General features: G+C 47.0%; 1 protein-coding gene across 1 annotated transcript in view; it reads right to left on the bottom strand.

Moving 5' to 3' along the window:
• The window catches only part of LOC127915580 (isthmin-1-like), a 67,688-nt gene extending 55,303 nt beyond the window's left edge, over positions 1 to 12,385 (bottom strand). The window contains 1 exon segment of the mRNA XM_052495827.1: positions 11,146 to 12,385. Within this exon segment, the coding sequence (XP_052351787.1) occupies positions 11,146 to 11,286 (141 nt within the window). The 5' untranslated portion in view covers positions 11,287 to 12,385.
• Positions 12,386 to 15,797: the final 3,412 nt, after the last annotated feature.

Here is a 15,797-nt window from a genome sequence, read left to right as displayed (position 1 = left end):
TTCGCCGTTCTACAGCCGTTCTACAGCCGTTCTACAGCCGTCCTACAGCCGTTCTACAGCCGTTCTACAGCCGTTCTACAGGTGCACATCCTGTCCCATTTGTGTCTCAGTGAATGGGCTCTTTAAATATGACACCTTCCCATGAAAATAACCCCCTGGTGCGTGACAAGGCAAGGGGGGGAGGTGACATCATCGTCTTCAGTGGCAGACCAGTCAACCAGATCTGGGCATCACTGCCAGAGCAGAGCAAAGTCTTTCACAGAACACAAAACCCATTCTGTTCTAACAACAGAACTCAGGTTCGCTGTGCAGCGAAGTTGTATGCAGACTGGTGCAATGTTAAACTCACTGTGCGGCAGAGTGAAAAAATGTTTTCATGAATTTCTATCTTCTACAGTATTTTAAATAGTGGTTCAGGTTTTCCAGACTCAGATTAAGCCTACTCCTAAACTAAAAAAAAGCATGTTAATTGGAGATTCTACATTAAAAGTGCCTCTTGTTCCAGGACTCGGCTTAATCTGAGTCCGGGAAACTGGCCCTTTATGTTCAGTAGTGTTCATACATCAATGTTGCACAGTGTTAGGTGTCATCTCTAGCCAGGTTAGGGCTGACATTTGGGGGTTCAACCAGTCCAACCCAGCTGCTCCAGTCCAAACCAGCTGACCCAGTCCAAACCAGATGACCCAGTCCAAACCAGCTGACCCAGTCACACACTAGAGGGCAGAGGGTTCAACCAGTCCAAACCAGATGACCCAGTCCAAACCAGCTGACCCAGTCCAACCCAGCTGCTCCAGTCCAAACCAGCTGACTCAGTCCAAACCAGCTGCTCCAGTCCAACCCAGCTGCTCCAGTCCAAACCAGCTGACCCAGTCCAAACCAGCTGACCCAGTCCAAACCAGCTGACCCAGTCTCACATTAGAGGGCAGAGGGTTCAACCAGTCCAAACCAGCTGTCCCAGTCTAACCCAGCTGTCCCAGTTTAAACCAGCTGCCCCAGTCTAAACCAGCTGACCCAGTCCAAACCAGCTGTCCCAGTCCAAACCAGCTGACCCAGTCTCAAACTAGAGGGGAGAGGGTTCAACCAGTCCAAACCAGCTGACCCAGTCCAAACCAGCTGACCCAGTCCAAACCAGCTGACCCAGTCTAAACCAGCTGACCCAGTTTGACACTAGCCGTGTCCCAGGTCTGTTCATGGCCCAACTGGCAAGACAGCACAAATAGATCTGGTCTCACGTCAGGGTTTTCCTGTTCCAAACCACAACAGTCCTTTAACATACAACAGCAACAACTCTATACCCTGGTACCCCACAGATACAACTCTATACCCTGGTACCACACCAGACACAACTCTATATCCTGGTACCACACCAGACACAACTCTATATCCTGGTACCACACCAGACACAACTCTATATCCTGGTACCACACCAGACACAACTCTATATCCTGGTACCACAACTATCCTTTAACATACAACAGACAACTCTATATCCTGGTACCACAACTGTCCTTTAACATACAACAGCCATAACATTATATCCTCTCCTGACAGGTTAGGGGTGATATTTGGGAGTGATATTTAGGGGTTATATTTAGGGGTGGTATTTAGGGGTGATATTTGGGGGTGATATTTAGGGGTGATATTTGGGAGTGATATTTAGGGGTGATATTTAGGGGTGATATTTGGGAGTGATATTTATGGGTGATATTTGGGAGTGATATTTGGGGGTGATATTTGTACTTTAACTGGCCCAAGTGGCCCTCTTCTATCTTGGAATGGCTTCCCTTGGCTTCTCTTGTGCGTAGTGTTGGAACAGTCATAAACTATTCCAAGTCTGTTCCAACATTCTGCAGTGTGACACACACTCTGTAAATTCCTGGGATATTTCCTATTCCTGCGGCTCTGCAGAATATGCTGCAGCTAGCCAATCAAATCACATATATTTACCGCAGGTTGTTTTTAATCTATTAAAAACTAGATGAGCAACAGAACATTCATGGACATCAAAGCTCCTCCAGGTTTCCAGTTGTATTAGTCGTATGTACGGTGCACATGGTACACATCGTCCAACCAAATGCTTACCTCCAGATTCCTTCGACAATGCAACAACAATAACAAACAATAAAAGATACGAATATGAACATAAAGTAAATGGCATTAGAGAAGAAGAAACATTTTAGCATCGGTGTAATACGGGAAGGCACAATTATAGTCCAATATTTGGAGAGGAACCAGCATTTCTTCACCGCCTTAAGGAAGTAGAGGTGCCGTTGCACCCTCTTGACCAGAGTGGTGGTGTTGTTGGTCCATGTCAAATCCTCTGTGATGCGGACAACGAGGAACTTAAAACTACTGACTCTCTTTACTGTAGTCCCGTCGATGTGGATCGGGGCATGTTCCCTCCTCTGCTTCCTGAAGCCGACAATCAGCTCCTTTGTTTTTGCCGACGTTGAGGGAGAGGTTGGTGTCCTGGCACTCCAATGCCAGTTCACTTACCTCCTCCCTATAGGCTGACTCTTCATTGCTGGTTATCAGGCCAACAACTGTGGTGTCGTCAGCAAACTAGATGATGGAGTTAGTGTCGTGAAAAGCCTCACAGTCGTGGGTGAACAGGGAGTACAACAGAGGACTGAGGACACACCCCTGGGGGGCCCCTAAGGGAGTACAGCAGTGGACTGAGGACACACCCCAGGGGGGCCCCTAAGGGAGTACAGCAGAGGACTGAGGACACACCCCAGGGGGGCCCCTAAGGGAGTACAGCAGAGGACTGAGGACACAAACCTGGGGGGCCCTGTGTTAACAGTCCGTGTGGAGGAGGTGTTGCCATTCCTCACAGCATGTGGTCTGCCAGTCAGGAAGTCCAGGATTCAGTTGCAGAGGGTGGTGTCCAGACCCCGGGCTCTGAACTTGGTGTCAACTTTGGAAGGGAACGATAGTGTTGAATAATGAACTGCATTCTCACATAGGTGTTCCTCTTGTCCTGATGTGTTACGGCCGTGTGAATAGCGATGGAAATGGCATCTTCCGTGGATCTGTTGCAGCAGTAGGAAAATTGGATCAGCCTCTGAGAGTGACAGCACCTGGTCGTCCGGAACAACAAGAGTCCTCCTGGATGACTTGGTATTGTCGGCCTTGAAGCGAGCATAGAATGTGTTAATTTCATCTGGGAGGGAGGCTTCTGTGTGCAACGCACAGCTGGATTTGCATCTGTAGTCTGTGATAGTCGGTAGTTCTTGCCACGTGCTGCGAGCCGGAGTTGTCGAACTTCAATTGCAGTTTGAGTCTGTATTGTCTTTTTGCATCCTTAATGGATTCGCAGAGCTCGTACCTGCTTGCCTTGTATGCTTTGCGCGCCACCAAGTCATCAGGGTTTGTTCTGTTGACATTGAATGCTGCAGTACGGGCTCTCAGCATTGTATGGATATCTCCGTTCATCCAGGGTTTTTGGTTGGGTCCGGATTGTTATTGTGGGTACAACATCATCAACACATTTCCTAATGAAGCCTGACTGACTATGTATATTCCTCAATGTTGATGGATGAGTCCTGGGTGGATTAATCTTTGAACATATTTTAATCACTACTATCTAAACAGTGCTGCAGCATGGAGTCTGCCTCCTCTGTCCAGCGCCTCACTATTCTCTGTGTTGGTGGCTCCCTCTAGAGTTTCTGCTTGTAGGCGAGGTGTAGGAACAGAGAGACGTGATCTAATTGGCCGAATTGGGGGTGGGGTATGGCTTTGCATCATGGATGTTTGTGTGTACATGGTAAAGCACACTGGATCCTCCTGTGGGGGAGGATACATGGTTGGTGATATTTTGGGAAATATTGGTTTTAGACAGGCTTGGTTAAAGTCACCCGTGACAATAAAGACTGCTTCTGGGTGAGAGGATTCTTGCTGGATAATGAGCTTTTACAGTTCGCTGAGTGCTGCCTTGGTGTTTGCTTGTGGCGGTATGTACACAGCTGTGATAATAACACACGTTAAATTCCCTCGGCATATAGTGGGGTTTTAGCATCAGAAACTCCAGGTCGGGTGAACAGGAACTCGTAATGTTTTCAAATTCGATCCACCAGGACTGATCTATGGAGAAACGACGCTTACCAGAAGCCACCGTTCGATCTAATCGGAATATGGAGAAGCCATCTGGTTGAATAGCAGGGTCGACTTTATTGTCTGTAAGCCACGTCTCAGGATAAAAATGTAAAAAACAGCATTCCCTGATGTCCCACGTGTGATGTTCTGTTCGTCTCCATTAATTCTTCTCACTTACTTTCACACCGAAATGTGTCCCTTTAGGAAGAACGCCTTTCTTAGCCCTAACCCACCAACCACCAACGCATAAATCAGTCCTGGATTGAAACATTATTTGAAATCTTTTGAAGTGGGTGGGTTTTTTTTTGGGGGGACTATCGAATCCATTGCAACAGGTCAGGTCAATTAAGCACAGCTGAAGTATTTGAAATGATTTCAAGTAGTATTGAACCCACGTCTGGCACGAATCCCCATTTATCATGGTTGTTGTGTAGCAGGGCAGAGTGACAAGGGTATTTCAGTGGTACGCTATAAATACATCAAACAGAGCTGAGGGAGGGAGAGAGAGAGAGAAGGGGGGACTGCTTAATGTAACAGCATCCCTCAGAACCTCCCCGTTGATTCTAGACCCCTCTTAACCCCGAGGCTGGATTCTGGGCTGTGTCCCAAATAGCATCCTATTCCATGTATAGTGCACTACTGGCTAATACAAATGTCTAACCCTCTGTCCTGTCCTGTCCTCTACTGAAGAGTTAAACCAGCCTACTGGCTGCTACAGATGTCTAACCCTCTGTCCTGTCCTCTACTGAAGAGTTAAACCAGCCTACTGGCTGCTACAGATGTCTAACCCTCTGTCCTGTCCTCTACTGAAGAGTTAAACCAGCCTACTGGCTGCTACAGATGTCTAACCCTCTGTCCTGTCCTCTACTGAAGAGTTAAACCAGCCTACTGGCTGCTACAGATGTCTAAACCCTCTGTCCTGTCCTCTACTGAAGAGTTAAACCAGCCTACTGGCTGCTACAGATGTCTAACCCTCTGTCCTGTCCTCTACTGAAGAGTTAAACCAGCCTACTGGCTGCTACAGATGTCCAACCCTCTGTCCTGTCCTCTACTGAAGAGTTAAACCAGCCTACTGGCTGCTACAGATGTCTAACCCTCTGTCCTGTCCTCTACTGAAGAGTTAAACCAGCCTACTGGCTGCTACAGATGTCTAACCCTCTGTCCTGTCCTGTCCTCTACTGAAGAGTTAAACCAGCCTACTGGCTGCTACAGATGTCTAAACCCTCTGTCCTGTCCTCTACTGAAGAGTTAAACCAGCCTACTGGCTGCTACAGATGTCTAACCCTCTGTCCTGTCCTCTACTGAAGAGTTAAACCAGCCTACTGGCTGCTACAGATGTCTAACCCTCTGTCCTGTCCTCTACTGAAGAGTTAAACCAGCCTACTGGCTGCTACAGATGTCTAACCCTCTGTCCTGTCCTGTCCTCTACTGAAGAGTTAAACCAGCCTACTGGCTGCTACAGATGTCTAACCCTCTGTCCTGTCCTCTACTGAAGAGTTAAACCAGCCTACTGGCTGCTACAGATGTCCAACCCTCTGTCCTGTCCTCTACTGAAGAGTTAAACCAGCCTACTGGCTGCTACAGATGTCTAACCCTCTGTCCTGTCCTGTCCTCTACTGAAGAGTTAAACCAGCCTACTGGCTGCTACAGATGTCTAACCCTCTGTCCTGTCCTCTACTGAAGAGTTAAACCAGCCAACTGGCTGCTACAGATGTCTAACCCTCTGTCCTGTCCTGTCCTCTACTGAAGAGTTAAACCAGCCTACTGGCTGCTACAGATGTCTAACCCTCTGTCCTGTCCTCTACTGAAGAGTTAAACCAGCCTACTGGCTGCTACAGATGTCTAACCCTCTGTCCTGTCCTCTACTGTCCTCTACTGTGGATCTTTTAGATGTTCTGCTAAAACCACAGAATTAGAATTAGAATGGATGTCAGTTCAAGTGATTCTGGTGGTGGTGAGTCCTACTGGCAGCAAGTAGCCTAGTGGTTAGAGTGTAGGGACGGTAGGTAGCCTAGTGGTTAGAGTGTAGGGGCGGCAGGTAGCCTAGTGGTTAGAGTGTAGGGACGGCAGGTAGCCTAGTGGTTAGAGTGTAGGGGCGGCAGGTAGTCTAGTGGTTAGAGTGTAGGGACGGCAGGTAGCCTAGTGGTTAGAGTGTAGGGGGGCGGCAGGTAGCCTAGTGGTTAGAGTGTAGGGACGGTAGGTAGCCTAGTGGTTAGAGTGTAGGGACAGTAGGTAGCCTAGTGGTTAGAGTGTAGGGACGGCAGGTAGCCTAGTGGTTAGAGTGTAGGGGCGGCAGGTAGCCTAGTGGTTAGAGTGTAGGGACGGTAGGTAGCCTAGTGGTTAGAGTGTAGGGACAGTAGGTAGCCTAGTGGTTAGAGTGTAGGGACGGCAGGTAGCCTAGTGGTTAGAGTGTAGGGACGGCAGGTAGCCTAGTGGTTAGAGTGTAGGGACGGCAGGTAGCCTAGTGGTTAGAGTGTAGGGACGGTAGGTAGCCTAGTGGTTAGAGTGTAGGGACGGCAGGTAGCCTAGTGGTTAGAGTGTAGGGACGGTAGGTAGCCTAGTGGTTAGAGTGTAGGGACGGTAGGTAGCCTAGTGGTTAGAGTGTAGGGACGGTAGGTAGCCTAGTGGTTAGAGTGTAGGGACGGTAGGTAGCCTAGTGGTTAGAGTGTAGGGACGGTAGGTAGCCTAGTGGTTAGAGTGTAGGGACGGTAGGTAGCCTAGTGGTTAGAGTGTAGGGGGGTAGGTAGCCTAGTGGTTAGAGTGTAGGGACGGTAGGTAGCCTAGTGGTTAGAGTGTGTGGGGACGGTAGGTAGCCTAGTGGTTAGAGTGTAGGGGGGCAGGGTAACCTAGTGGTTAGAGTGTAGGGGGGCAGGTAGCCTAGTGGTTAGAGTGTAGGGACGGCAGGTAGCCTAGTGGTTAGAGTGTAGGGACGGTAGGTAGCCTAGTGGTTAGAGTGTAGGGACGGCAGGTAGTCTAGTGGTTAGAGTGTAGGGGCGGCAGGTAGCCTAGTGGTTAGAGTGTAGGGGGCAGGTAGCCTAGTGGTTAGAGTGTAGGGACGGCAGGTAGTCTAGTGGTTAGAGTGTAGGGGGGGCAGGTAGCCTAGTGGTTAGAGTGTAGGGGGGGGCAGGTAGCCTAGTGGTTAGAGTGTAGGGGCGGCAGGTAGCCTAGTGGTTAGAGTGTAGGGGCGGCAGGTAGCCTAGTCGTTAGAGTGTAGAGGCGGCAGGTAGCCTACTGGTTAGAGTGTAGAGGCGGCAGGGTAGCCTAGTGGTTAGAGCGTAGAGGCGGCAGGGTAGCCTAGTGGTTAGAGCACAGGGGCGGCAGGTAGCCTAGCGGTTAGAGTGTAGGGGCGGCAAGTAGCCTAGTGGTTAGAGTGTAGGGGCGGCAGGTCGCCTAGTGGTTAGAGTGTAGGGGCGGCAGGTAGCCTAGTGGTTAGAGTGTAGGGACGGCAGGTAGCCTAGTGGTTAGAGTGTAGGGGCGGCAGGTAGCCTAGTGGTTAGAGCGTTGGGCCATTAACCAGAAGGTTGCTAGATCGCATCCCCCGAGCTGACAAGGTTCAAATCTGTTGTTCTGCCCCTGAACAAGGCAGTTAATACACTGTCATTGTAAATAAGAATTTGTTCTTAACTCACTTGCCTAGTTAAATAAAAGGTACAAATAAATACTAAGGTACTGCCCTGGTTAAAACCTCACCAATGCAACAGGTGGATGCCTGAACAAACAGACACATTTTCAGGCATCAAGAGGGGAGAAAATATGAGTAAAAAGGGGGAGACAACAAATATGGTTTCTTTTGGCTGTAAAACTGCATGGTGGTGGATTAAAATTAAAGCAACAGCAGTGTGGTGGAAGTGTGGGAGAGAGAGGGCTCTAACTGAAGGGCTCTAACTGAAGGGCTCCAACTGAAGGGCTCTAACTGAAGGGCTCTAACAGAAGGGCTCCAACTGAAGGGCTTCAACTGAAGGGCTCTAACAGAAGGGCTTCAACTGAAGGGCTCTAACAGAAGGGCTCCAACTGAAGGGCTCTAACATAAGGGCTCTAACAGAAGGGCTCCAACTGAAGGGCTTTAACTGAAGGGCTCCAACTGAAGGGCTCTAACTGAAGGGCTCCAACTGAAGGGCTCCAACTGAACGGCTCTCACAGAAGGGCTCTAACAGAAGGGCTCCAACTGAAGGGCTCCAACTGAAGGGCTCTAACAGAAGGGCTCTAACAGAAGGGCTCCAACTGAAGGGCTCCAACTGAAGGGCTCTAACAGAAGGGCTCCGACTGAAGGGCTCCAACTGAAGGGCTCCAACCGAAGGGCTCCAACTGAAGGGCTCCAACTGAAGAGCTGTAACTGAAGGGCTCTAACTGATTTGATTTGATTTGAAGGGCTCTAACTGAAGGGCTCTAACTTGATTTTATTTGAAGGGCTCCAACTGAAGGGCTCCAACTGAAGGGCTCTAACTAAAGGGCTCCAACTGAAGGGCTCTAACTGAAGGGCTCTAACTGAACGGCTCCAACTGAACGGCTCCAACTGAAGGGCTCTAACTGAAGGGCTCTAACTGAAGGGCTAACAGAAGGGCTTACCAAGAAGACAGTGAATGTTTCTGAGAGGCAGAGTTACAGTTTTGACATAAATCTACTTGGTAAGAGCTGAAAATGGCTGTCTAGAAATTATAAACAACCAACTTGGCAGAACTTTAAGAATTTCTAAATTAATAAATGGGCAAATGTTGCACAATCCAGGTGTGGAAAGCTCTTAGAGACTTACCCAGAAAGACTCACAGCTCTTAGAGACTTACCCAGAAAGACTCACAGCTCTTAGAGACTTACCCAGAAAGACTCACAGCTGCAATCGCTGCCAAAGGTGATTCTACAAAGTATTGACTCAGCGGTGAGAATACTTACGTAAATTAGATATTTCTGTATTTCAGTTTAAATACATTTTCTAAAATATCTAAAAACCATGTTTTAACTTTGTCATAATGGGGTATTGTGTGTAAATGGGTACAGCAACAACAAAACATATGTAATCCTTTTAGATTTCAGGGTATAACACAACAAAATGTGTAATAAGTCAATCGTTTCTGAAGGCACTGCCAAAATCCCAAAGTATCCCTTTAAACGGTTCTATGCGGTTTTTATTTGATTTTTTATTAATAGTGATGCGCGAGTTGACTCATAACCCCCATTGGGTTGAATAAAGACAAAACAATACCTTAAAAAATCCATAAATGTGTCATTCTTGTGCAATTTATATCTACATTGAGGGTTATCTTTCACAGTTTTAACTGAATTATAATATTTTGATTTATTTATTTAAATAATCTTTATTTAACTAGGAAAGTCAGTTAATTAAGAAGAAATTCTTATTTACAATGACGCCAAACCCGGACGACGGCCTACCCCGGCCAAACCCGGACGACGGCCTACCCAGGCCAAACCCGGACGACGGCCTACCCAGGCCAAACCCGGACGATGCTGGGCCAATTGTACACTGAATTTAGACGACCAAACGTCTATTTAAAACCAATCACCATCTCTCCAAAGAAGATACTAAATACAGTGAGTTTGTAAACATTCTTTGTGAAATGGGCTTTTAAACGATGTGAAACTTTGAAATGTTTGATGTAATGTTCATTTTAAGCGTGGTTAAAAATTCACGAGCATCTGTATGATTGTAGCATGATAAACGAAAGAAAATATACATTTTTTTTATTACATTGTTGATATTTATATGTTTACGTTATGAAATTACTAACATTAATAGACACAAAATACCAACAAATCTCAAAATGAATAAATACACGGATAGATGTCATTTCAGCCTTTGGTGCCTGGCCTTAACTCCTGTGTGGTTAAAGTACCCAATCAATTTACAATGTACAAGGCAGCTCGTCTTCAACTTTTAACGGTTGAGCATTTTGTCGTGTCCTGTCGGTCTGTTTTGCCCTGTAGTCGCTGCCAGTTTGGAAGACGTTGTTAAGGCCTCTAGAATGGGCCAAGTGATATAAAAATACAAATTATTAATTAATACGCTGTAATGTGTAAACACTTTACCTAGCTAGCGCCAATAACTTGTAATAACAGGAAAATCGGTGAAATACAAAACCCCTCCCTTCAATGAATGAATGAAATTCATTAACTACGATTACTTGCCTGTAAATTGCTGTCAAACTCATAGGAACACCTTTACAATGTAGTCATTACCCCTTTACAGGGTAGTCATTACCCCTTTACAGTGTAGTCATTACCCCTTTACAGGGTAGTCATTACCCCTTTACAGTGTAGTCATTACCCCTTTACAGGGTAGTCATTACCCCTTTACAGTGTAGTCATTACCCCTTTACAGGGTAGTCATTACCCCTTTACAGTGTAGTCATTACCCCTTTACAGGGTAGTCATTACCCCTTTACAACGTGGCCATTACCCCTTTACAACGTAGTCATTACCCCTTTACAGTTTAGTCATTACCCCTTTACAGCATAGTCATTACCCCTTTACAGTTTAGTCATTACCCCTTTACAGTGTAGTCATTACCCCTTTACAGTGTAGTCATTACCCCCTTTACAGTGTAGTCATTACCCCCTTTACAGTGTAGTCATTACCCCTTTACAGTGTAGTCATTACCCCTCTACAGCATAGTCATTACCCCTTTACAACGTGGCCATTACCCCTTTACAGCGTAGTCATTACCCCTTTACAAGGTAGTCATTACCCCTTTACAGTGTAGTCATGACCCCTTTACAGGGTAGTCATTACCCCTTTACGACGTAGTCATTACCCCTTTACAGTGTAGTCATGACCCCTTTACAGGGTAGTCATTACCCCTTTACAACGTGGTCATTACCCCTTTACAGTGTAGTCATGACCCCTTTACAACGTGGTCATTACCCCTTTACAGTGTAGTCATGACCCCTTTACAGGGTAGTCATTACCCCTTTACAGTGTAGTCATTAGAGGTTTATTCCCCATTTTAAGCTCTAACCCCAAACTCAATAGCCGAAAGAGCCCCATCAATATATACTACAGGTTCTGATAGAATGACACAGATGAATAAATAGCACTCACCTCTGCGAGCAGCGTATCCAGCTGATCCTGGCTCAAAGTCAAATTCCCTTGGTGCAACGGGCTGCTCCGTAACACGGTGATATGTAAGGTAAGAAGTAGAAGTCCTAAAAGCAACAAGAGTTCTGCCGCCAATCGAACCATCCTTTTCACCTGACCAGTCTTTGGTCCCTGCGGTGATGCAGGGGGTCCTCCGCCAGCTCCTCCCGCTGCAGACACTCCCAGCTCCGGATCCGCTGCGGGCGAGGAGCCGCAACACCACTTCGGAGCCACTTCTGGATTCAGAATTACAATTTTAAGGGGAAAGGGGTGGGGGGGAAAGGAGAATAGAGGAATCAAGAAAAACAAATCGGTCAAAATGTCAAGTTTGGGACCACGTGGTTATGTTCATGTTCATTAACATCAGATCAGCGTCGGTGGAGAGCGGTCTTCAAGTGGAACAAAAAGTGGGTTCAGATTCAATGTGTAAAAACGATCAAAGTTAAAAAGGTCCATACAGCGAGGTTCAGGTTTCCTTTGGTATCCCCGTGGATGATATGCTTCTTCTATGTCGGAGTGGATCTCCAAAGTTATTTCTCCGAAATGCTGTCAGGGCGATTGTGTAAAACTGCCCATGGGTAAAGTAATGAAATAACTATGATTTAATAATGACTATAATAATGATTTGTTTGTTTGTTGCGCCCAACGTGTATACTATGTTAAAAAAAAACATGTAGTCTTATCGCGTGTTGCACCCCAGGTAGAGTCTTCTACCAAGAGACCCGGTGTTTCCGGCGCCACGTTCTCCACCTTTTTTAAAACCAGAATTAAACCTTTTCCTCGCCTTACAATCAAACCGTCTTGCTCTCTTCTCTCTCATCTGTGGTACGCAGGACTCCTTGGTTTTGATATTTTGGACACATTCTCCCTCCCGCCCATTATCTGGGCTATCATCTATCCAAAAGCGTCATATTGAATTCGCAGATGGAGATTAACGCGTTGGTGTGGTACACCTTTGGCACACCATCACACCACCCAAAAAGTTGATCTCCCGGAAGAAGAAAAAACTACTAGTTTGAGGAGTTCTCCCTTTCAAGCACAACCGTTATCCATCCAGTCGCGAATCCAGACATGCTGCTGGCTATTCTCCGCAGTGTAAAACCAGTAGCCTTCCGATCCAAGCGTCAAGTGCGTCCCTCAGCTCTCACCGTGTCCAAAAAGTGTAAACCAAACGAGAGCCTGTCCACACTGTATACACGCTGTTTTTCTCTCGCAGGACTCTCCTGTAGGCGAAAGTGTTTGTATACGCCCCTCTTCTGGTTTGCTGTCAAGCTCCCCCCTCCCCCGTTTCTTAATTTAACCCTTTCTATCCTTTGAGCGCCGGTGACACGGGAGGCACGGCATGGCGCGGATAACATGCAAGCAACAGTCAACCCACTGGACACTCTGTAGCCCGGCATCTGCATATGTGCTCGATGTTATTGCATTAACTGATCATATTGACTTTAAAAGTGAAGATATTACAAATGATACATTGAAGCTATTATGCTACATTAGCAAAATGAATTGTGTCGCCATCCTCCTAGGCTATAGTGGGTGACTGACTGACTCTGTTACTGCCAGGCTATAGTGGGTGACTGACTGACTCTGGGTGGGTGACTGACTGACTCTGTTACTGCCAGGCTATAGTGGGTGACTGACTGACTCTGTTACTGCCAGGCTACAGTGGGTGACTGACTGACTCTGTTACTGCCAGGCTATAGTGGGTGACTGACTGACTCTGTTACTGCCAGGCTACAGTGGGTGACTGACTGACTCTATTACTACCAGGCTACAGTGGGTGACTGACTGACTCTGTTACTGCCAGGCTATAGTGGGTGACTGACTGACTCTGTTACTGCCAGGCTATAGTGGGTGACTGACTGACTCTGTTACTGCCAGGCTACAGTGGGTGACTGACTGACTCTGTTACTGCCAGGCTATAGTGGGTGACTGACTGACTCTGTTACTACCAGGCTACAGTGGGTGACTGACTCTGTTACTGCCAGGCTACAGTGGGTGACTGACTGACTCTGTTACTGCCAGGCTATAGTGGGTGACTGACTGACTCTGTTACTACCAGGCTACAGTGGGTGACTGACTCTGTTACTGCCAGGCTACAGTGGGTGACTGACTGACTCTATTACTACCAGGCTACAGTGGGTGACTGACTGACTCTGTTACTGCCAGGCTATAGTGGGTGACTGACTGACTCTGTTACTACCAGGCTACAGTGGGTGACTGACTCTGTTACTGCCAGGCTACAGTGGGTGACTGACTCTGTTACTGCCAGGCTACAGTGGGTGACTGACTGACTCTGTTACTATCAGGCTACAGTGGGTGACTGACTCTGTTACTGCCAGGCTACAGTGGGTGACTGACTGACTCTGTTACTGCCAGGCTACAGTGGGTGACTGACTGACTCTGTTACTGCCAGGCTACAGTGGGTGACTGACTGACTCTGTTACTGCCAGGCTACAGTGGGTGACTGACTGACTCTGTTACTGCCAGGCTACAGTGGGTGACTGACTGACTCTGTTACTGCCAGGCTACAGTGGGTGACTGACTGACTCTGTTACTGCCAGGCTACAGTGGGTGACTGACTGACTCTGTTACTACCAGGCTATAGTGGGTGACTGACTCTGTTACTGCCAGGCTACAGTGGGTGACTGACTGACTCTGTTACTACCAGGCTACAGTGGGTGACTGACTGACTCTGTTACTGCCAGGCTTCAGTGGGTGACTGACTGACTCTGTTACTGCCAGGCTACAGTGGGTGACTGACTGACTCTGTTACTACCAGGCTACAGTGGGTGACTGACTGACTCTGTTACTGCCAGGCTACAGTGGGTGACTGACTGACTCTTACTGCCAGGCTACAGTGGGTGAATGACTGACTCTGTTACTGCCAGGCTACAGTGGGTGACTGACTGACTCTTACTGCCAGGCTACAGTGGGTGACTGACTGACTCTGTTACTACCAGGCTACAGTTGGTGACTGACTGACTCTGTTACTACCAGGCTACAGTGGGTGACTGACTGACTCTGTTACTGCCAGGCTACAGTGGGTGACTGACTGACTCTTACTGCCAGGCTACAGTGGGTGGGTGACTGACTCTGTTACTGCCAGGCTACAGTGGGTGACTGACTGACTCTGTTACTGCCAGGCTACAGTGGGTGACTGACTGACTCTGTTACTGCCAGGCTACAGTGGGTGACTGACTGACTCTGTTACTGCCAGGCTACAGTGGGTGACTGACTGACTCTGTTACTGCCAGGCTACAGTGGGTGACTGACTGACTCTGTTACTGCTAGGCTACAGTGGGTGACTGACTGACTCTGCTATTTGCATGTGTGTCTATATCCTGCTCTTCTGCACGCCATCGTGAATGGTGTGGCTGCTTTGCACCTCAGCGAAAGACAAATGGTGTGTGAGAGGCTGATCACCTTCCAAGCACTTTGTTTGTTTATTGCCCTCTTCAAAGGACCGGGCCACTGTGGTGTCAGGTTGTATAGCCAGTAGGATTTCCTTTCAGTTCCCGATAGCACACTTCCCTAAAACAAATGGTCACTTTAACAGACCGTGCGGAAGGCTCACTTTATGTAGGCTACTCAGGCATCTTGTATTGTATTCTATTCTCATGCTTCCTTGGTACAGTCTAGTCCATATAAACATATTGTTTTCTATTCTATTCTCATGCTTCCTTGATACAGTCTAGTCTATATAAACATATTGTCTTCTATTCTATTCTCATGCTTCCTTGGTACAGTCTAGTCCATATAAACATATTTTTTTCTATTCTATTCTCATGCTTCCTTGATACAGTCTAGTCCATATAAACATATTGTTTTCTATTCTATTCTCATGCTTCCTTGGTACAGTCTAGTCCATATAAACATATTGTTTTCTATTCTATTCTCATGCTTCCTTGATACAGTCTAGTCCATATAAACATATTGTTTTCTATTCTATTCTCATGCTTCCTTGATACAGTCTAGTCTATATAAACATATTGTCTTCTATTCTATTCTCATGCTTCCTTGGTACAGTCTAGTCCATATAAACATATTTTTTTCTATTCTATTCTCATGCTTCCTTGGTACAGTCTAGTCTATATAAACATATTGTCTTCTATTGTATTTTCATGCTTCCTTGATACAGTCTAGTCCATATACACATCTTGTATATCTATGATCGAGCCATTTTTTGTCCCTCTCTGATGGAAAGTTGGGCCCCAGATTATACAGTTGTTTAAAAGGCCAGTTTCCACCTCATCAAATATGTCCCACTAGATTCTGCCCCTCTCTAGCCACCCTTTATAAATCCTTGCCTTAGTTATCTGTTGTAATCTCTCTTTCTGCTATAGGCCCAGCTTTCTCAAACATGTAGCCTATGATACCTCCGTACAGCTTCCTGTCTCCTCTACTGCTCCACCTATAGTACCTCCATGCAGCCTCCTGTCTCCTCTACTGCTCCACCTATAGTACCTCCATGCAGCCTCCTCCTCTGCTGCTCCACCTATAGTACCTCCATGCAGCTTCCTCCTCTGCTGCTCCACCTATAGTACCTCCCATGCTGCTCCACCTATAGTACCTCCATCCTCTACTGCTCCACCTATAGTACCTCCATGCAGCCT

This window comes from Oncorhynchus keta, chromosome 3 (genome assembly GCF_023373465.1).
Source record: "Oncorhynchus keta strain PuntledgeMale-10-30-2019 chromosome 3, Oket_V2, whole genome shotgun sequence".
In the NCBI taxonomy this organism is placed as follows: Eukaryota; Metazoa; Chordata; class Actinopteri; order Salmoniformes; family Salmonidae; genus Oncorhynchus; species Oncorhynchus keta.
Note: the sequence above shows the minus strand (reverse complement) of the source record. Positions and strands in the feature narration are given on the sequence as shown.